General features: G+C 42.6%; 1 protein-coding gene across 1 annotated transcript; it reads left to right on the forward strand.

Annotated features, from left to right (window-relative positions):
- The first annotated feature begins 418 nt into the window (after positions 1-418).
- Positions 419-22,401, forward strand: abcc10 (ATP-binding cassette, sub-family C (CFTR/MRP), member 10). Its single transcript, XM_082537518.1, has 23 exons — positions 419-712; positions 1,490-1,589; positions 1,770-1,983; positions 2,315-3,686; positions 3,797-4,024; positions 6,418-6,574; positions 8,591-8,736; positions 8,951-9,030; positions 9,326-9,497; positions 9,635-9,733; positions 10,049-10,238; positions 11,314-11,391; positions 11,600-11,788; positions 12,103-12,241; positions 12,631-12,823; positions 13,225-13,568; positions 13,777-13,946; positions 14,038-14,198; positions 14,696-14,949; positions 15,110-15,255; positions 18,085-18,182; positions 18,647-18,759; positions 18,894-22,401. Exons 3-23 carry the CDS (start codon positions 1,808-1,810, stop codon positions 19,027-19,029), a joined length of 4,641 nt encoding a protein of 1,546 aa, XP_082393644.1. The 5' UTR covers positions 419-712; positions 1,490-1,589; positions 1,770-1,807; the 3' UTR covers positions 19,030-22,401.
- The last annotated feature ends 671 nt before the right edge of the window (positions 22,402-23,072 follow it).

The following is a 23,072-nucleotide window of genomic DNA, read 5'->3' on the forward strand; positions in this document are numbered from 1 at the left end:
CCACCGGCAGGGGAAGTGGTGGTGGGTGGAGATAGGCCTCCAAACCTTGGAGGGCCTACTGATTTTAGTGCCATAACAATTTTTAAAAAAATAATTTTTAAAGAAATTCTATATCATAACATGAGAACACTCTACTAATGGTCAAGTCAAATAAGTTTATACACAGATTTCTCAAGGTTGATCTATATTTCTGTTTTGAAAAAAACATTTAATGACTTTGAAATCCGGGTTTGTTGTTGCTCCCATGAGTTTTTGAATTATTGTTAATATTATTTTATTATTAGTCATCATCATCAGTTTTATTATTAGTAGTAGCAGTAATAGTAGAATTAGTATCAGCATTTATTTGTACTGTGTTTTTTTTCATCGAGCATTTATTTTGAAAAGCTCTTTGTACTCGTCATCAGCAATCAACAGATCCATTTCCTGTTAGCTAGATGAAAGCCGGTAACATTTAAAGTCCTGTGGTCTAAATGCTCTTAAATTAGTTGTATGTCGACTTGTATTTATAGTTGGTCTAGCTCGCTAAAGTTTCTATTTACATAGTGCATGCGGTAACATCAAAAAACTTAATAGCGTAATATTCCGTTACCTAAGCTAGTTTGCTAGCCTAATTTGTTTACATTAGTGTGAGGGTGTTTCAGTCAGGAAGACCGGATAAATGTGCCTGTCTGTCGTTCCATGTTTCTTTTTGCTTCGTCACTCCTTAAAGGTTAGTGCTGTGAATGTTGGAGCAACAACACCTAAAAAATTGCAACAAATTGTATGTTAACGTTTTTTAATCCAGAGTTGTTAACTTGCCCCTTAAACTTCTTGAAGGGCTCACACACAACAGAGACTGTACTATAACAACAGGTCTTTCACGAAAGGTTTATTTGGTAAACAATCTGGTAAACAAGGAAACACGAATGTTACAGAAAACATTAAAGCCTTACATTTTCTTTGCAGTTAGGTGCATAAATGAACCGCTAATGAGTCTAGATGATTCTGTCACAGGCATAAAATACATAGTTATGGAAAGAGTCTAGCTGCATTTTATATCCTTAATGTAACTGTGTACTTGGATTTGAACATTTCAGAATGAAATATGAAAAGTTCTTGATAAAGCTAAGGATGACCATAGCTTGTATTTCAAAATAACACAAATTTCCATAAATTTCCACAACCTTAAAAAAACCCTGAAATAGATAAGAGGCTAAAAAAATAGATGGATGCCCCTTTTTTTTCTTGCAATAAAATTAATCATACAGGACTATTGCCTAAACTATAATCCGGTTATTTATTATACTGTTTTTATACTGCCATTTTTCAAACTTTGGCTTTGGGAAAATATGTTCACTTTCATTAGGCGTGCACAGATTACAAAATTCAGGGACATAGCTGTGTTTAAAATTTAGCTGATAGCTGCTGTTAGTACATTAGTTCTTGTTTATTTTGTAGTTTTATCACCTTTTCATTACTGAAATTATCTGTACTGTCTTCAACCCAGGGATTTATGAATAAATATGTGAATTATTGAACCTGGATCTCAGAAAAATGGACTGCAGAATTGACGGGACATAACAGATGATCAGTGGCCTCTGCCAATGGTAAAATGTTGTCTTATTTACTGATAGGAAGATGATGATAGTGCCAACAAATTGTTGTATTCTTCTTCTTTTTTAAAAAATAATGTTTTCTAGAATAATAACTACCCTGTGGGTTTTCTTTGAAACACACTTGTTACCTTTTTTAAAAGTTGATAAATAATATTATTTTTTCCTCTACAGATAATTTTTAGAATGACAGCAGTCAAGTAGGAAGAAGGATGAATGACTTTGGGCCAACAGACCTGATTGCAGGCCTCTGTCATACAGATGAAGAGGATCCTCTTCCTCTGTGGCAGAATGAATGCATCAGCCCCTGTTTTAACCAGCTCATCCTTGGTGTCTTGCCCCATGCTGGGATGGCCATTTTCAGTGCCTGCTACCTCAGCATGTCAAGGTAGGTCATGCATTGATACCAGGTCCTTATCAACAACACTTTTCCAATCTTGCAATTTTATTAGCGGATAATGAAGTTGTAGTTACAAAAAAACATGCATATCAATCCTTGCAGTGGATTTTCTGATGAAGTATGTTTTACTTTAATGTAACAACAATTCTTTAAAAACAAGCAACTCCCCCCCATCTTTTTTGGAGTCTTCTCTGAGTTGTCCAGTTTTTGGCTAAATTCAAAATGCGCAGCTTAATCATCGAATGGGGCACCCTATAAAACTAATGCCGATGATTCTAAAAATTGTGTCTATATTTTCACATTTTTGTTTGCTTTGCAGATGCAGCCACCTCCAGACGTCTCCCCCGTGTGGCTGGACACTCAGGCTCGTGTCAGCTCTGCTGGCTGCCTTACTCTACACTGCAGATGTCATCCTGGTGAGTGTCCTCCAGCAGGGAGACATGTACCTGGACATCCTAGCTGGCAGCTGTGCAATCCTGGCCTGGCTGGTCCACTTCAGTGTCATAACAGTGCTCCAGAGGACTGTTTTTAAGAGAACCAGAGGACCAACACTGCTGCTTCTCCTGGTGCTTCTGTTACTCCCCAACCTTGTCATCAACTTGATAATTTACTCTAACAACAAGGAATATTTAAACCCAGCTGAACCTCTTAAACTGGCCCGATTTGTTCTTGCCTCAGTACGGACATTTCTTTTTCTCATTTACCTCCTGGCATTTGCTTTCCCCTGCATCAGTGATGCTGGGTACACTTTGTATATTAACGATGTTGATGGCTCTCCGCTCATCCCAGAGAACACCCAGCTGGAGACTGGGGAGATTGTGGCTGAGGATGGGAGTGACTGCCTATCTCGACTCTTCTACTTGTGGCTCACCCCTCTCCTCAGGCGAGGGCAGAGATGGGAACTGGACAGACCAGCCGATGTATATCACCTTCCCCAGAAACTTAGAACTAGTGTGATTTGTCGGTATTTTCACCAGTGCTGGGAAGCCTGCTGGCAAGGATCACCAGTCACTTACCAAGAGGATCAATGGCCCACACCAGTCAGCACAAACCTCCCAAGTGGCAGCTGGAGTTTACACAACCAGGACCAACCACTGGAGCTGGAAGGTGATGTAAGATTGCTGAAGGTGCTACACAAGGCGTTTGGGAAGTGGTATTACATCCTTGGTCTGCTGAAGGTGACAGTCAACATATTGAGCTTTGCAGGTCCACTGCTCCTCAGTAGTCTTGTGAATTTTATGGAGGATAAAGGTGCCCCAGTCAGCAGGGGTGTCTGGTGTGCCTTGGGGCTCTTTGCTACCACCCTGCTGTGCTCTGTTCTACGAAACATCTTTGTCTTCGAGGTCTCCAAGGTGGCGCTGTCAGCACGAGCTGCTCTTGTGACGGCCATCTACAACAAAGCCCTGAGAGTCAGCAGCTGCAGCTTGGCTGGCTTTACTTTAGGAGAGGTGGTGAACTTAATGAGCACAGACACCGACCGTGTGGTTAACTTCTTCCAAAGCTTCCATGAGCTGTGGAGCCTGCCCTTTCAGTTAGCTGTCACCCTTTACTTGCTATATCTGCAGGTGGGTGTAGCTTTCCTTGGAGGACTGTCCGTAGCTTTGCTGCTGGTGCCATTCAACAAGTTCCTTGCTTCCTGCATCCTTAGCAACAATAAAAAGATGCTCATGTGGAAGGATAACCGTGTTAAGGTATGGCATGTTTAAGCTCTTATTACACTGAGTTGATTTATATACTTTTATGAAGCTACCCAGGGAAAAAATCTTGTTGAGATTATTTTTAATTTTGAACTTATTTCCAGTTAATGACAGAGATCCTCTTCGGCATTCGCGTCATCAAGTTCTATAGCTGGGAGCCTCATTTCACACAGAAGGTGGCTGACTGTCGCAAAGAGGAGCTGTCCCACCTTAAGGCTGTCAAATACCTGGATGCATTGTGTGTGTATACCTGGGCTGCTCTACCTGTGGTCATCTCCATCCTGACCTTCGTCACGTATGTGCTGCTTGGACACCAGCTAACGGCAGCAAAGGTAAACTGGCTGCTGTGTTGATGCTGAGTGAGCTTTGTAGAGAATTAGGGAATGTAGGGTTACTGTATAAACATATTTAAAAAAATAACTCTGACAAGAGCAACACCTGAGATGCTGGAGTGGTGGAGGGGTTGAAAAGAGGGGAGCTGCTGAGGCGGGGGGGGGCTGGGAGGAGAAGTTGGCCGTCCGATTGGGGTCTGGAATGTGGGGCCTCCCTGCTGCTGCCGCCGAGCCGGGGCAGTCTGCTTCTCTCCACCCCAGGGAAAAGGGTAACATTACCTGGGTCTTGGTGCAGTTTCCCCCTCCAGGGGCAAGGGTACCTAGACCTGGGGCTTAGAGTATGCTTGGGGAGTGTGATCGTGTGTACAACGTCTCTTTATGTCTGTCTCCACGTTGGTTGAGTGTGGAGTGAGTGCATATGAGAGCATGAGGGTGGGAATGGATGTTTGTATCTGTGTGTGCCTGTATGTCTGTGTCTATATGTCAGGTTGGGTATCAGACGCCACCTCTCCGGGGACATCTCAGGCCCTCCAAGGTTTGGAGGCCTATCTCCCCCCAACACTCCCCCTGCCAGTGGCAGACGCCCTCAGACATGGGCGTCCGGATACCCACCGGCTCACTCCTTGGTGGCTGCTTGTCGTGGTCTCTCGGCCTGGGGCTCGGTCACTCAGGCACGGCTGGCTGCCGGCGGAGCTCACGGGCACGTCACTGCAACCCCCCCTGGCTTCTGCTCCGCGGCTGCTGAGTGAGCCCTCATCTGGGGCTCTCCTCAGCTCTTTCTGGGACAGTGGCGCGGCTGCCCCTCTGTTGGTCTTCCTTGGTCTCTTGTGTTCTGGGGGCCTCTGGATGTCTGGAGTTTTGATCTCCTCCATACCTGCTTCATGCCCTGGAGGACGGGGCTGTGGCTTCCCACATCCTCTAGCACACAGGTGTCGAACTCCAGGCCTCGAGGGCCGGTGTCCTGCAGGTTTTAGATGTGTTGCTGATCCAACACAGCTGATTTAAATGGCTAAATGACCTCCTCAACATGTCTTGAAGTTCTCTAGAGGCCTGCTAATGAACTAATCATTTGATTCAGGTGTGGTGACCCAGGGTGAAATCTAAAACCTGCAGGACACCGGCCCTTGAGGCCTGGAGTTCGACACCCCTGCTCTAGCAGATCATTACACGAAGGAACCTTTTAAATACAAGCGCTTCCATGCTCACAGGTGGGGCATGGACGCACCCCACCGTCCATGCCCCCCGTGTGCTCTCACATACACACGGGTGTGTATGTGAGAGCACACGGGGACTCACACACACAAACTACACCCTTTTTGGCTCCTACCTCAAAGCACACTGTGCGCTGTCGATCTTACGTGCTGCACAATAATGTTTAATATTTAGTATTTACTGTTACATTCCCATAGATCATCGTGATGTTGTTATTATGTTGCTCTTTTTTTCTTTCTTCTGCTTGTTTTCTCTTTTTTCTTTCTTAACAGGTGATTGATATATGTATTTTTTTGTCTGCTTATTTTGTTGTTTTTTTGTTTTTTGCCCTTTATCCCCGTCCCTCTTCTCCGCTGTTTTTCTTTCCCTCTTTCTTTCTCCCCTTTCTTTTCCCCAGTCAAGTCTGTCCCGTATTTAACAAGTAAAAAAAAAGAAAAACAAAAAGGGCAGCAGCGGAAATGAAATGTCAGAGGGAGAGATGAGAAGGGAGGGTGTGTTTGATGACATGGTACATGCATAAGTACCACAGTTGGAGTTGTCTGCTTGAACCAGCTCACTCCAATGCATCGAAGACCTTCTTCAAACAAAATTTTTCCCCATCTTTTTTCTAATCAGTCATTACAATTGGACAACTTTAGAATAATAATTTGTATTATTTAATAGCCATAAAAGGTTGAGGTGGATTTTCTGCACAGTGAGCAATAATGTTCAAATGACTAACAACTCATAGCAGTAATAGTTATTTTATTTCAATAGGCACAAGTAAAATCAAGTCAGTTTTATTTGCATATTACACATTGAGCTTCAGGGGATCTATATCCTGCACAGAAAAGTGTTCAGCACGCTTCATGATCAGGATCAGGATTGGATTCGGACCATCAGAAAAATTCCCCAAAATGACAGTCAAGGACAATGGTGAAAAAAAATTGCCACTGAGATAAATATATTAATTTATTAAATAATTCTCAGAATAGAAAAAATGTTTTGTACCTTTTTTGTACCTATATTTCTGTATTCCTAGTAAAAAAGGATATCAGTGGCTTTGAACTTAGAAATTCTTTAAGCTAGTTTTATGCTCTCATGTAAATGATTGTATAAATGCATATATAACAATGGACTATATAACTTGTGATAAGTTTTTAAGAGTGCATTCTTGTAAATGTGATTCTCATCCCATGCAGGTGTTTACCACACTTGCCCTTGTAGGAATGTTGATCATCCCACTCAATGCTTTCCCCTGGGTGCTCAATGGAGTCCTGGAAGCCAAAGTGTCTCTGGAACGAATCCAGCGCTTCTTTAAACTAACCAACCAGAACCTGCAGGCATACTATGCCCTGGGTAGGGTACTGCTTGATTTCCTACTTTGTTTGTGTGGAGGTGTATTTGATTTTGATGTGAAACAGGTCCTCATGCTTTTTTGTTCATTCAAGGAAAAAGCAGTTTTTATGAATGTTTAGAACAGCTTCTGCTCATTAAAGATGAGGTTATTTTCTGCTTTAATCAAGTATTTGTTCGAGTGATTGCATCAAATGCTATTTTTTCAAAGAGTAAAGTTCACAGAAACTAAAGAAAACGTTTTACCCAACTGTACATAGTAGGGATGCACCGATACCGATACTGGTATCGTGGACTGGCAGTGTGGACCGGAACAGCCAACTTTAACTCAGGTTTTGGAAAAGCGGTGAAAAATGTCAAGAGAAAATCCACGGGCAGTTAAAATAACAGAGGCTCTGACTCATTTTATCGCTCTGGATGACCAGCCAATGCCAGTCGTGGAAAACATAGGATTCTTCTCAGCATACTCGAGCTGCGATATGAAATTCCCAGCCGCCCACACATCAGGGAGATAATGGTGCCAAAACTTTCTAAAGAGGTAAAGACAAGCAGTGTGTGCGCGATGTCAGTCCTTGGTTTAACGGCACAGTGGACTGATGATCCACGGGCAGATGGGGAGTTCGTTCGTCAATGCCAAATACTTTCGTTATTTTGTTTGTTTGTTTACAATATGGACACTCTGCAACAATTTAAAAGTTTATTTTATTCTCAAACCTAATTTGTATTTATTTTATTCCAAACAGAAGTGTTTATTTATTATTCCGAAAACTCGAGACAGTGCCAATAGTTCAGTGATATTTTGTTAAATTACAATGTGGAGACTCTGCAATAATTTAACAGAAGTGCTTATTTTTCACTTGAAATTTTTTTGTGGTCATTTTTATTTTTTTTTTGATCAAGGTCTTTTTATTGAACAAAGAATTGCTTCCAACAACAATTATGGCAAAATTAACAGACAGTTGTGCCCCCACCCCCCCAGAACAGTGTAACTAAAACCCAGCCAGAGAGGAAAGGAGAGACAAAATAACATAAAATAAAATAAAGTTACAGATACAAAGTAAATAATAAAATAAATGAACAACAGCAAGAGAAAAAAAAAAAAACCCCACTCACACGCACATTAAGCAATAGTATCCGGACTTAATCTTTCAAAGTAAGTAAGAAAAGGTTGCCATGTGTCATAGAACCGCCGAACCGAACCTTTTACAGTGTAGCGGATCTTTTCCAGCTGAGTATAGTACATGACATCCTTAACCCATTGCCCATATACAGGTGGAAGTGGCTCTTTCCATTTCAATAATATCATTCTACGGGCCAAAAGAGTGCAGAAGGCCAGAAGATCAGAGTGTGATTTGGAAAGACTGGCATCACAAGGCGTCACTCCAAAAATAGCTATAAACGGGCAGGGTGCAATTGGAACACCAAATATGTTGGATATGGTTTCAAATATGCTTTTCCAAAAGCTACCCAGTTTTGGACACGCCCAGAACATGTGAAATAGGGAAGCAGGCTCTCGTTTGCACCGGTCACATGTGGGGTCAAACCCATCCTTGATTTTGCTCAGTCTAGTTTTAGACCAATGGAGACGGTGAACAACTTTGAACTGAATCACCACATGTTTAAGGCAAATAGATGATGAAGAAATGCTATTGATTATCTTATCCCAAGTCTCATCTGTAATCCGTTGGCCAAGATCACTTCCCCATCGTTCCCTAAGTGATTGCAATGTGGACAGCCTAAAATTACTCAACAGCTCATGTGGTCATTTTTATTAAGATATTATTTATTATCGGCAGAGAATAAAATAAAACCTGTCTTCCAATTCATTGCATTTGTGTGTGTGTGTGGTAGAAGTATCGGTTTTTGTACTCTGTATCGGCAAGTACTCAGATCCGGTATCGTATCGGTTTGAAAAAAATTGGTAACGTTGCATCCCTAGTACATAGTTCATCAGCCAAACTTGCTTTTTTAAATCTATGTAATCTTTCTCTTGTGCTGAAATACCACATCTGTGCCCAGTGTCTCCAGAAGACAGCCAGACATCTGTCCTTTTGAGCCAGGGATCATTTTCATGGCAGGAACCCAGCAGTCCAAACGAAGAGGAAGAGTCTGGAGGAGCTAAAGGAAGCCTGCAGCTGCACAGTCTCAATTTAAACATAACCAAGGTACAAGCAACTATTGGGATTGTGCTTTAAAACAATCCCAATAGTTGGAAATTCATCGTCTCCTGTCAGTGATATAAGCTCAGTATTCAACACCCTAAAATTGTATATGAATATTTAAATTGCAAAAACGCATTGACACCAAAATGTTTTAACAGTAGGTGTTTGGAGCTGACTTAGTACAGACATGACATCTGCGGTCGTCTGTCTGGCTCAGGGCTCTCTGGTTGTCGTGGTTGGGAAGGTCGGCTGTGGAAAGAGCTCCTTATTGGCTGCTCTGACTGGAGAACTTAATAGGTACACAGCTTATGAAACTTTTATTGAAAATATTATCACTTATGACTTAATTTACATATGAAGAATGTTGTCGAGTCATCAATATTCCCTTTCCCAATATGAAGGTTTGCTTAGGTGATTAATAGGCAGTCAGGGGCTTTATGCTGCTCTAGATGATATTTTTCATCTTAGTTGGAACCAAAAAAGTCAATAAAATCAATAGTGAATCTGGTTTTAGTGTTTTTAAGTGCACTGACACAACCTGGGATTAATAATGTGTGACTAAGGTCTATCCATCTTCCACTTGTCTCTGCAGGCTGACTGGAGTGCTCTATGTTGCAGACAGGGAGGTTGGCTTTGGTTTGGCCTCACAGGAACCGTGGATCCAGCATGCATCAGTACGAGACAACATCTTGTTTGGCAGAGACTACGATGCTGCCTTCTACCAGGCTGTGATCAAGGCCTGCGCCCTCTCAGATGACCTCAATGTACGATTGTGACAATGTTATTGTTTACGTTTCTTCACACTGATTTCACTGTGCTTTGCATGGAGTTTCTGGGATTGTTTAAAATGTTAAATAAATTGGTTTTCAGGGCTTTGGTTGCTCTGTTTCTGCACCTGCAGGTTTTGCCAAATGGTGACAAGACTGAAGTGGGTGAGAACGGAGTGACTCTGAGTGGAGGACAGAAGGCCCGGCTGGCACTTGCTAGAGCTGTTTACATGGTGAGTCTTCAGCACAATCCAGCCATCTGCTTCACACTCTAAGAGGCACAGAGGAGGTTTTACAAAATAAATGAGTCAGGCTGCAGTAAACAAGGATAAATGATATTAGAATTATATTTTTCCTTCTGTTGCACAGATTGATAAAAACTGAAAGCTATCAGGTAAACGTTTAGAGCTTTTAATTTTGTTTGAGGGAACTGCATGTTAACAGTTTCTTGTAACAAATAGTTACAAAGCCATAAAAAGCTGTTTATATGTAATATGCTTGTGTAATGTGATGTTGCCTCCCCTTCCTTTTTTCTGCTTCTCCTGCAGGACAAAGATATCTACCTCCTCGATGATCCACTGGCAGCAGTGGATGCAGATGTGGCTGAACACCTTATGAAGAAATGTATCATGGAGCTCCTCAGAGGGAAGACCAGAATCCTTTGCACACACCGCATAGAGTTTGTGGACAAAGCTGATGTGGTTGTCCTCATGGACAATGGAGCAATCATCAAAACAGGTAGAAACTGAAGTCTGCTTTAAATCTTGGTGACATTTGTATAAATGTAACTTCTAAATGATTTAAAGTCCTTTTAGAAACAAATGTCACAGATCAGCAGCTTAAGTTATTTTGAAGTTTCCATCAGAATGGATGGGGAGAAAGTCATAACTCACAATTGTATTGATCAGTGGGTCATAGAAACTGCATGCAATAGAAGTGGCAGTCAAATACAAAAAATCCCAACAACTTTTGCATTTTTGCTCCAAAATACAGTTCAGAAAAGCATTTTTCATCCAATATTACAATATTACAGCTTTACCACTAACTGCTCATGCCAAATTAAAATCAATGTTCTATATGCACTTAGGCAAAATATAATTGAAAAAAAGTACACATCTCTACATCTGTAGAACAATAACAAGTAGAAAAAGATGTCTGCCTCCACATAGCTGAAGTGTACATTTATCCACAGAATAATGTGATTGGCTAATATGCTTTATACCTAAACTGTTGATTGGCTTTTGGGTAACGAGGTGGGACAACCGCCATCTTTAGCATCTCAGACTTTGATTTTTATTTGTAATTCTTAGAGTGCCATGTTGTCTTGTATAAGGTGTCCATATGCCAAGTAAAAAAAAAAGAGCGGCTATTGTACAGATACAGGACATTTATTAAAAGGCGTCATGGCTTTTTTGTTTTGTCTAGTTGTTTATATTGAGCTCACTTTATTCGTTTAGCATTACATGCAAGAAGAGCATCAACTTGTAAGTGGCTCAGGGAGTTGGGAAGCGCATCTGTAACCGGAAGGTCGCTGGTTCGATCCCCGGGCTCTCTGTCCTGGTCGTTGTGTCCTTGTGCAAGACACTTTACCCTACCACCTACTGGTGTTGGCCAGCTTCTGTCAGTCTGCCCCAGGGCAGCTGTGGCTACAACTGTAGCTGCCTCCAACAGTGTGTGAATGAATAGTGGCATAAAGCGCTTTGGGTGCCTTGAAAAGCGCTGTATAAAATCCAATCCATTATTATTATTATTATTATTATAAGGTGGAACATCTGTGGAATAAAAGGCCTTTCTATTCTTCTGTGTTAAACAGGGACACCAGCAGAAGTCCTTCCTTTGGTGGACGCAGTCCAGAAAAAGCAGAAGAACAACCGCAACACAAAAGAGAAAGGTGTGTTCACCTCACATTATGACAAACAAAAACTCAGGTGTTAAAACAGTGGCGCATGTATAATCTCTTACAAGTCCAGAGTTCCCATTGTTGTCATCTTCTTCTTCAATAGCAATATCTCAACAAAATCTCAACAAATCCAAAATTCAGCTCTTCTTTCTGGGACTCTTATAATCCTTTTGGTTTGGCCCCTGTTGATTGTGAGCAGATGGCGTGGAGCAGGTTGAAGGGGAAATGAGTTCATTGCCTGAGCTACATGTGGATAATGATCCTGACCTCTCGGGAGCAGAGCAGAAACAGGTGGGCAGGCTGGCATGGAGAGTTTACCAGACCTACTGGGCCGCTGTGGGTGGAGTACTGGCCTCCTGCGTCTTAGTCTCTCTGCTCCTCATGCAAGGTTTGGAATGCTTTTTATGATCTTTGTACACTGGGGACGCTTAGCAATTTTTTCAGAAACATCACCTCCAAGATTGTCTCTCTGTGGTCAACATTTTTTCATCTTTTAAAGATGAGAATTATTTTTTAATTTTACTGCCAAAATTACAAAATAAGTCCAGGCGACCTGTATGATACTTGGGCGATATAGGATTATTGTTTAAAGCAGGCTTCAGGGTATTTTGTCCCCAAAAGAAAAAATAATTACTGTCTTCTGGCTTTAAATTCATTTCTAATTTAATAAGAACTTTGTGTGTGTGTTTGTGTGTAAATCAGCATCTAAAAATGTGTCTGACTGGTGGCTGTCCTACTGGATCTCTGAGCTAAAACACAATGGTTCCACTGGGAATAATGATTCTTCGTTACCTGCCTTCAGCTCACCTCATCTGCTGCTTTTCTCACCTGGAAGGCTCATGTGAGTTGACCAATTGGCAACATTTTGAAAAAGATTCTGTGAATGGTAACACAACCAAGATGCCTTGCTATCATTGTTCCAGAATAAACTTTAAAACACAAAATTTGTAACCAATTTTAAAAGAGCACATGCTATAATAATAACATGCAGTTCAGCCGTGAGATAATGATGATTTCTTTTAAAATTTCATTTATATATTATTTTTAAAAGGTACAGATGTAAAGACTTTGCCATTACATTTTCTATTATTATGTTAAACACAAAGTTTATCTTTTATTTTGAAGAATGAAAATAAAAACTGCTTTTAGTACTGTGATTTAAACTTTGACTTCTTCCTGTCTTACTTCAGTCTTTTGACTAAAATCAGATATTCACCTCTACCCATCCAGATCTTCAGTGCCCTCTGACTACATGTTCCTCTCGAACGACATCGATGCAGATGTTAAGTTTTACCTGACGGTCTACGGCTCCATTGCTGTGGCCAACACCGTGTTCACCGCGCTCCGTGCCTTCCTCTTTGCCTATGGAGTAATGTGTGCCGCTTCTGCCATCCACAACAGACTTCTGAATCAAGTCTTTAAGGTATGTCAGCAGTCAGCATAGCAGATTGAGTGCTTTTCATGTCTGGCAAAAATAGCTAAAGGTTGGAGAAACAGGGTGGTGACTGAAGGGTTAGCAGTGTGAGACATCAGACGAGCTGAGTAGATGTTCATTAACAGGAAGAGGTATGCTCACACTGCCTATGTTATCTACTTAATGCCAATCCTTCTGATGTGCTAGGTAGTTTTAAATACATATATAATAAGGATTTTTACTCTTACTACAGATCACAATTGCATCTGCAATTGTTATAGTTCACAAGATTCATTAAAGAAAAATGCAAATGCATAATGAGAGAGGAAAACACTTTAAGTGTGAGTGACATGAGTAATTCCCACTTAGCAAAAAATATTAAAAAATGTCTTGTTTGCGTGTCCATCCAGACCACTATGGCGTTCTTCGATACCACTCCTTTGGGCCGAATTCTCAACCGTTTTTCCTCAGACTTGTACAGCGTGGACGACAGCCTGCCGTTTGTCTTGAACATCTTACTGGCCAACATTTTTGGCTTGCTCGGCATGCTGGTGGTGATAAGTTACGGCCTGCCCTGGGTCCTGGTGGCCCTGCTTCCCCTGGGTCTGCTGTACTACCGCACACAGCACTTCTATAGACACACATCTCGAGAGCTGAAGCGCCTCTGCAGCCTCACTCTGTCACCAATCTACTCGCATTTTTCAGAGACACTGACTGGACTGGGAACGATCCGGGCCAGTGGCAACTCTGCCAGGTGAGTGACACGGAAACAGAGTTTTCAGTGATTAGATAAATGTATGTGAAAATAAGTAATAGTTGTTAACTTTATCTTGCACAGGACATAAAATTAATTTAAATTCTCTTGAACATAGGTGACAGGAAGTGTTAATATTAATAAAATATATTAGGTATAGGGACTAAAGAAACAGCTAAACCGCAGGGACATTTTTCTGCTGTTTCAGGTTTGAGGAGGAGAACGCCAGGCGTTTGGAGCAGAACCAACGCTGTTTGTTTCTTAGCTACGCTGCAGGGCAGTGGCTGGACATCCGTCTGCAGCTGATTGGTATCGCTGTGGTGACAGGCCTTGGGGTGATAGCTGTTGTTCAGCACCAGCTTAATTCTGTTGATCCAGGTAAGACAGCAGAAGAATTTGCAGGCTGTGCGTGTTTAATGACCGTAGGAGCCTTTGAGTAAGACTGTGTGTGTGCCGGTTTTCCTATCAGGTCTGGTGGGTCTGTCCCTGTCCTACGCTTTGTCTATCACACAGCTGCTATCTGGCCTCATATTCAGCTTCACGCAGACTGAAATGCAGCTGGTGAGCGTGGAACGAACAGAGGAATATTCCACTGGACTGCCCATTGAACCACAGCATCAGAATACAGAGGTCGGGTGCACTGGATATTGATATTAACATAACAACAGTGGGTTACACTAAAGCTTTATCAGAGCTCCTGGCTTTACCTCACAGCTGTCTTCACAGAATGTATCTTACTTTTTAGTCCAAACCTGAAAGTCAGAGGAAAAGATCACGAGACACAATTTACATATATATTAATATATATATTAATAACATATATAAACATTTGTACACCTATTTACATATTTAAATAAAGATGGACGTGGCATCTTTTTTTTTTGTCAATTGAAACAAAAGCCAACACAAAGTACTTTAACATGTATATTTTTCTATTGCCCAGCAGAGGGCAGTCTCTCTGCTTTAAAAAAATATGGGTTGTTGTAAAGAAATCTATGGAAAACGGCCCTTCTTTTTTATGATACCATAAATCAAGTGTCGTTTCTAACGTGTTTATGGACTCAGTCACACGTTTTAAATTTCTTGGAGTACTATTTGCATTTTACCCTCTCTGTTTCTGACCTCAGCTGTCCCCCTCATGGCCTGAGCACGGTTGTTTGGAGTTTCGGAATGTGGCTTTGACCTACAGGGATGGTCTGCCTAATGCCCTGGATGGAGTGAGCCTCATGGTGCGACCTGGAGAGAAAATAGGCATTGTGGGACGTACAGGATCTGGCAAGTCCACGATATTCTTGGCCCTGTTTCGGATGGTGGAGCTCAGCCAGGGTCAGATTCTCCTGGATCAGCTGGATATCACCACTGTGGGTCTAGTTCAACTCAGGTACATTTGAATTGAGTTGTTTATTGGTATTGGATAAGAGTTACACGAAAACTGTGCTCTAACGCATTTTAGAAGATAAATTACTAACATAATGTACTTTATAATATAATAAAATCAGTGGGAGACAAGTTGACTTATGTGCTGTTGTTGCCCTCTGCAGGTCCAGGTTGGCCATTATTCCTCAGGACCCCTTCCTTTTCAGTGGCACAGTCAGAGAGAATCTGGACCCCTGTGGGCGACACTTGGAGCCGGAGCTGCTGGACGTCCTGGAGCAGTGCCACCTCAGCACTGTGGTCAGCAGAATGGGTGAGAGTTATTTACAAAAGTGTGTTTGACCCAGTGATTTAACAGAGAGCAGAAGGGGGGCTGGGGGGCTCTTCAACTGGTGGGGGAGATTGTCACATCTTGCAGGAGCTTTCCTCTCTTCAGGAACTCTCTGCAGGAAGGGGAGATACAGGAGAGGTGGAGGAAGATCTCAGCCTGGGCGTCTATTGTCTTGTGTAGTCTGGAAGATGAGTGGATGGTGGGGTGGGTGCAGTTTTCTCTGTGGTGGGGTTGGGTGGACTGTCCCGGGCTCTGTGGGGCCGGGAGGCGCTGCTGCGCTGGGCCCCGGTCTGGATGGGCCTGGGCCCCCTTTCCCTGGCGGGTCGCGGAGTATGGGGGTGCCTACTGGGGTCAGCGGGGGAGCTGGCCCCAGGGAGGGGTCACTTGCCCCTCCCTTCCTTCCCTCCCCATCTCCAGCTGCCTCCCTCTTCCCGCTCCATCACAACCACCCACACATGCAGGGCCTTGGAGTAGGGGTATGTCACCAGGGTGCAGAGGAGGCTACCCCCCCCCCCCCCCCCCCCTTTCTGGCTGCCTCTGCCTCAATTTTATCCCACAACTTAGACATTCACATTACTCACACTCTCATTACACATACATATAGGATCTTGGGGGTGGGCACGATACACGGACTCCAAATTACCATCAGGGTGTACACCCCACCCCTGGCATCGTTGCCCACCTCTCAATTTTAAATACACGTAGACATTGAGGGCTAGCAGGAGGGACCATGCGCTTACCTGCTGCTCTCTGGCAGGTAGCTCCATGCCCTCCTGGGTTTTAATTGCACCTTAGAACACACATGCATCAACACTACAATGAGCGGGTGGAGGGAGGTTTGGAGTCTTCTCCCACCCCCATTCTCTGCGACCTGCTGGAGCGGGGGGGTTAGGAGGAGGAGTTGGCCGTCCGACTGCGGTCTGGGGTGTGGGGCCTCCCTGCTGCTGCGGAGTCGGGGCGGTCTGCCTCTCCCCACCGCAGGGAAAAGGGTAACACCACCTGGGTCTGGGTGCAGTTCCCCCCTCCAGGGGCAAGGGTACCTAGACCCGGTTTGTAGAGTACGCTTGGGGAGTGTGATCGTGTGTACAGCGTCTCTTTATGTCTGTCTCCACGTTGGTTGAGTGTGGAGTAAGTGCATATGAGAGCATGAGGGTGGGAATGGATGTTTGTATCTGTGTGTGCCTGTATGTCTGTGTCTATATGTCAGGTTGGGTATCAGACGCCACCTCTCTGTGGACATCTCAGGCCCTCCAAGGTATGGAGGCCTATCTCCCCCTACCACCACTTCCCCTGCCAGTGGCAGACGCCCTCAGACATCGGTGCGTTGGTGGTTCTTTGTGTCCGGGGATGGGCGTCCAGGTACACACCGGCTCACTCCTTGGCGGCCGCTTATCGGGGCCTGGAGCCTGGGGCTTGCTCGGGCCACTTCGGAGGTGGGGTGCCCCCGGCCTCTCGGCCTGGGGCTCGGTCACTCAGGCGCAGCTGGCTGCCGGCGGAGCTCACGGGCGCGTCACTGCAACTCCCCCTGGCTTCTGCTCCGTGGCTGCTGAGTGAGCCCTCATCTGGGACTCTCCTCAGCTCTTTCTGGGACAGTGGCGCAGCTGCCCCTCTGTTGGTCTTCCTTGGTCTCTTGTGTTCTGGGGGCCTCTGGATGTCTGGAGTTTTGATCTCCTCCACACCTGCTTCATGCCCTGGAGGACGGGGCTGTGGCCCCCCCACACCCTCTAGCAGATCATTACATGAAGGAACCTTTTAAAAAAACAAGCGCGTCCATGCTCACAGGTGTACACACGGGTGATCACACCCACAAACTACACCCTTTTTGGCTCCTACCTCAAAGCACACTGTGTTCTGTTGATCTTATGTGCTGCACAATAATGTTTAATATTTAGTATTTACTGTCATATTCCCATATATCATTGTGATGTTGTTTATTCTATTACTCTTGTTCTCTTCTGCTTGTTTTCTTTTTTCTTTCTCAGCAGGTGATCCAGGTGATTGATATATGCATTTTTTTTCTCTCTCTTTTTTTTTCTGCCCGTTCTGTTGGTTTTTGTCTTTTGCCCTTCTCCCCCGTCCCTCTTCTCAGCTGTTTCTCTTTCCCTCTTTCTTTCTCCCCTTCTTTCTTCCAGTCAAGTCTGTCCCGTATTCAGCAAGTGAAAATAAAATAAACAATAAAAGGTGAATCAAATGGACCATTACGGCAAGGCTGGGATGGTCAGTTTGGTAAAGTAAATCCGTTGGGCATCTTTCTTTGCCTTTAGACAACAATTCTGATGGCAAAAGAGCCAAACGGGACAGGCCAAAAAACCAACACAAAACAGAGAGCAGAAGAATTGCAGTGTTTTGTCTTTTTTGTTACAAAGGTGTGTCTGCTTGGCACCTTTGATGCCACCCTTTTCCATTCCTGTCTGCTCACATGACTGTCTGCTTCAGTTACAAAATGGTTCTTACCTACTTGCACTGGGAAAATGGTTCTTGAGTCAACACGCTGGATGATCGAAAGTATTTTTTTGTACCACAGAATAAATCTAAGGATCCACTGACCAACGGCTGGCAAACATACTTTGATAACTGATGACTGTGTTTCAGAACCTAACATCATTATCTTTGAGTTCTCTTTCCTCCTCTGTTATCTTTGTATTAATCCTGTTTACTTTATGGGCCATTTATCATAAAAGCCTAAAATAAAGGTTCAAATTTGCATGAAATGGAGCTGCTACTACATGAAGATCATCAACATGAAGATGTAGATGATGACAGATTCATGCTGCCTCTCATGCCTTTTGTGTGTGTTTTCGTGAATATCAGGTGGTCTGGATGCTGAGGTGGGAGAAAGAGGAAGATTCTTCTCTGCAGGACAGAAGCAGCTGCTGTGTTTGGCCAGAGCTCTGTTGACACAAGCCAAGGTGAGTTTTGCAGCTTTACCATTACACTGTACCGACGACACACGTCGTCTCCGACCACTGTCAGAGACGGTAAATTTCCTCTCGAGTGACTGACACTGATGGTGAGAGGGTGCAACAGAATTACAATAAAGGGTGAAAAATAGTCTGTGGCTTTCTCTGTGACATCAGTGACAGTATGAGGCTGTAAACAAAGAACAAACTGTACAGGTTTGATTAGCTCTAATTATGTGACACGCCTTCGCCTGTTCACAAGGAAGTAGGTTGTAAGACTCTGCGTACAGGAGAAGGTATTTGCAAAAGCTTTGTGAATGTTATGCTTCTACATTACTGCAAAGAAGACCGACTAACTTTGTATTTCCAGACATTTATTTATTTATATTTACTGAGAACAAAATATTTTAGCGTGATTGCTCAAACAAATAAAGCAAAACATTTTTCCAATCAATGTTTTTGTTGTCATTTAGGTCCTGTGTATTGATGAAGCCACTGCCAGCGTGGATCATAAGACAGACAAACTCCTGCAGCAGACCATTAGAGAGAAGTTTCAGGACAAGACTGTGCTCACTATTGCCCACAGGTGACTGCATGTGTTCATGTCCTGCACTAAAGCACATTTCAGAATGTTATTTTACAACTGTAGTCTAAAACTTCCTGCTTTTTATTTTCTGAATGAAACACCTTTTTGTGTTTTGTGTGCCTGTCTCACATTAGGATCAACACCATCATGGACTGTGACCGTGTGCTAGTGATGCATGCTGGGAAGGTGGTGGAGTTTGACAGTCCCGTGTCTCTCTGCCAAGCTGATAACTCCATCTTTCACAGACTGGCGGGTGATCAGGGACAGTGAGATGATCAGACACATTTACAGACAACTTGCTGCTTTGAGTTGATGCAGAGAAGAGTTGCAGACTTTGAGCAAAAACTCATTAGGAACGGACAGCTTGGCCTCAAAAGCGAGGCTGTTTGGAAATGTGATTATTCTAATGCATAAACAGCATTCATTGAATTTATGCCATATTCTTGAATCAAGACAACTAAACAGCCCTCCCCCAACTCTTCCAGTGGTCACCAAGGAGTTCACTGGCCACTTGAGAAACATAATGTCTCTAGCATGTTCTGGGTCTGCCCTTAAGTCTCCTCAATCAGGAAGTACCCAAGACCATCTCAACTGGCTCCTTTAGATGTGCTGAAGTAGCAGCTCCACTCCAATCCATCCTCACTTTATCAGCTCAGCTCAGATATCCTTCTGCTGCTTGTATCTGCCATCTTTTTCAGACCACATCACCGGAGACAATTCATTAATCCGTCTGTAAATCTTCCGCTCCTTTGTTCATTCACTTAACATCAAGACTTTGATTCTTTAAACTCTGTACTTGGGGCATCAGCTCATTCAGAACCCAGAGGTGGCACTCCATCATTTTTATAGCTGAGAACCATCGTTTCAAGTCTCGGATGTCCAACTTCGGTTTCAAAGTCAGCAGTCGCGAAAATTAAAAAAACAAACAGTAACTTAAAATAAGGGGAATTAGTCAAATCCATTTGGTATAATAGCTGCTACTTTTTACACTTTGTTATTGTTATATTTGAATCCTAATTTAGACAGACAGCCAGAAATGTTCGTCACCATATGTAAATGACTCGTGTAAACTTGTCAGGAGTAATTTTGTGTTTATTCAGAACAACTGCCTGTGTTTGATGAAATAAGACATCATGTCTGCTTGCACTTATGTGAATTATGAACATAAATACCTGGTAAATGGCCTGTATTTGTATAGCGCTTTTCTAGTCCCTAAGGACCCCAAAGCGCTTTACATATCCTGTCATCCACCCATTCACACACTGGTGATGGCAGCTACATTGTAGCCACAGCCACCCTGGGGCGCACTGACAGAGGCGAGGCTGCCGGACACTGGCGCCACCGGGCCCTCTGACCGCCACCAGTAGGCAACGGGTGAAGTGTCTTGCCCAAGGACACAACGACCAAGACTGTCCAAGCCGGGGCTCGAACCGGCAACCTTCCGATTACAAGGCGAACTCCCAACTCTTGAGCCACGATCGCCCCAGATCTGGCCCTAGATCTGGTCTTACCACAAGCCACTAAACATTGATGTGTTATAACAAAACACCACTCTGTAGAACAGCGGTCCCCAACCCCCGGGCCTCGGACCGGTACCGGTCCGTGAGTCGTTTGGTACCGGGCCGTGAGAGTTGAGGCTCAGGTGTGAAATGTGTGGTTTTCAGGGTTTTATCGGTTTTCAGCGTTATTTTGTTATCGTTTTTATCATTAACTCGGTTTTCCTGGGTCTTTTCACGCGTGTTATGAATAAATCTTCTTTTTTTCGGTACCGGTACTAGTTTTATTTTGTTGTATTTATCCGTGACACCTTAAAGGCCGGTCCATGAAAATATTGTCGGGCATAAACCGGTCCGTGGCGCAAAAAAGGTTGGGGACCGCTGCTGTAGAAGAAATGTTGCAGTGGGATTACAGTAGCAATCTGAGTAGAAAAAAATGTCTAAATATATGAAATTATGACTTTATAATCTTGTTTTGGATTCATTTGAAACAAATGATATGTGGAGCATTTTATGAATCATCTTTGAATATATAAAGAGAGTTCAGTCAGTCTTTGAGTGCTTTAGATAAAAAGAGAGACCTGAAAATAAGAAACATTCACAGTTCAACAATACAGAAATGTCTTATTTTTAGAATTTTATTTAAAAAAACATTTTATTGAAATTTTTTTTTAAATGCTGCAAGACCTGTAAGGGCTATGAGGAATTTTATTTGAATGGTAAATGGTAAATGGCCTGTATTTATATAGCGCTTTACTAGTCCCTAAGGACCCCAAAGCGCTTTACATATCCAGTCATCCACCCATTCACACACACATTCACACACTGAATAGTACCTGATTCTGTATCTGCCAAGTTCAACATGAATATGGAAGGTAAAGTGCTTCATATTTTGTAGATTTAAATGAGAGTAGATGTATCAAAGTTTTGGGAATCCTCATCTGTGGAACTAACATGAAGTTGCTGCTTCTTCCTCTTGTCTGCAAGGAAACACATCCAAACTTTTTACTTTCTTTCAAAGATGATGATTATAAATGGATGTGACTGTGTTCTTATGGAAGTACTATTTCATAGAATTACACATTTTTCTAGTACCATTTACAATAATAGCAGGAACAGTAATCATAGCAGTCGTCATAATTTGTGTTTTCTTAATTCTTATAGTGTGGAAAATACAGGTCACTTGAATGAGGTCAACATTGTATGAGACTTAATATAAAGTATATAAGTCTCATGAGATATATGTAAAACATTTATTGTAAGTTTTCTTCTGCACAGGGCTGTTGGTGGTTTATTAGATCTTAGAACTACACTGAAGAGAAAAGCTCTGCCACAAAACAGTTGGTTTTAATTTATCCAACTCCTGTTTGTTCTGTTTTATCATTATATCCTGTTTTCTTTTTTTTACTCTTTTAATGTTAACCATCTGTACAAAGAAAACACAAAATCCAGTTTCTCAGTGTTTTTTTTTATTATTATGAAGAAGCATGCAGGCTTTTTATGACCAGACGGAGTCTTTTACTTCACTTCTCTGTCAATGATTTACTGTCATTCAACAGACTAACAAAAACGATTCAGGCTTGCTGCAGGCAAAGAACTCAGCCTGGGGTGTGTTTGCCTCTCTTTATATGTACTGTTTTAAAGCAATCTGACTTTATTTTTTGACACATTTTATTTTTTTGGCATCAACGTCAGACTTTTCAGACATATGACATTGATCAAATAACCACATGCTGATCATCATATTAGTATATCTGTATGTGTCATAAATTGATCCCCTTCATCTCATGAATTGTATTTTCAAGTGCATTTTACTTTAATGTAAGACCAAGACAAAGAGCAACTGACAACCTGAATAATAAAACATTTGTCAGTCAAACAATTAAGGGAGGATAGTATGAATCGTTTAAATTGATGAAATAATAATGGAATGATCTCGGCAGCTTTAATGTGAGCTGTAAATCAAATTTAGATTCAAGTATTAATAAAAAAAAGTTTATCTAAATGTTGTGATTGTGATGTTTGTATGCTTAGTTGCAGGTGAGTATATTTTGACAGGAGTGATTTTTGTTGTTTGTTTTTCTTGGCTTGTCAACAGCTGTAATGTAAAAATTCGTTGGTAATAAAAATGCTATTGATTATTAAACATGTATGTTGAGTTCATTCACCAGATTTGCCTGAGAACAATTAAAAACACTGTACAGTCAGAGCCCATATGGAGCTGCAGCTGTACCCTTTCAGGTAGGATTATATAATTCTGTGAATGCAACTGAGCTCTCTTTTCTTTCAATCCAGATTGAATCAGACAACAGTCTTTGTCCCCAACAAGTGACTAATCGGAGTGACTCACACGGTGAACGCCTGCCGCTCCCTTGGCTCAGGTCAGAATTTTTCTTACCACACTTATCAAGTTGTCAGGGGGAGTGTTTGTTTTTTTATTTTGTATTTTGGTCCCTTAAAATCAGGAATCAACCGTAATGCTAGCTTTAACATGCGTGCATACTCTATCTGTTTGCTTTCTAGGAAGAAATGTGCGGCTGTGTGACAGACACGTGGGTCAGACACTGACACGACACAGACTCTTGTCTGTTGTCGTGTGTATTTGTGTTTATATGCAGCGAGCCAGAGGCATGTGGTAGTCAAGGTGTGTGAAAGTTTCATGAGGGCGTATGATGCAAAAACGCATGTTTGTGTCTGTTGACAGTTAATGGCTCTTTAAAATGGAACCTGTTTGGCTGCTTCAGGTTGAGTATATGTCCACCTGACTGCTCTGTATATCCTCATTCTCACCCTTCAGTGGAAATAGCATGGACTGGT

Source organism: Aulonocara stuartgranti (assembly GCF_965226115.1).
Source record: "Aulonocara stuartgranti genome assembly, chromosome: 6".
Classification (NCBI taxonomy): domain Eukaryota; kingdom Metazoa; phylum Chordata; class Actinopteri; order Cichliformes; family Cichlidae; genus Aulonocara; species Aulonocara stuartgranti.

Bases quoted from the DNA above. Each gene is read 5' to 3' on its own strand.
- abcc10 (XM_082537518.1), top strand. From the start codon at position 1,808: ATGAATGACTTTGGGCCAACAGACCTGATTGCAGGCCTCTGTCATACA. The intron at 12,242-12,630 runs GTGAGTTGACCA...CTACCCATCCAG, and splicing joins TTCTCACCTGGAAGGCTCAT to ATCTTCAGTGCCCTCTGACT. The intron at 13,947-14,037 runs GTAAGACAGCAG...TTTTCCTATCAG, and splicing joins GCTTAATTCTGTTGATCCAG to GTCTGGTGGGTCTGTCCCTG.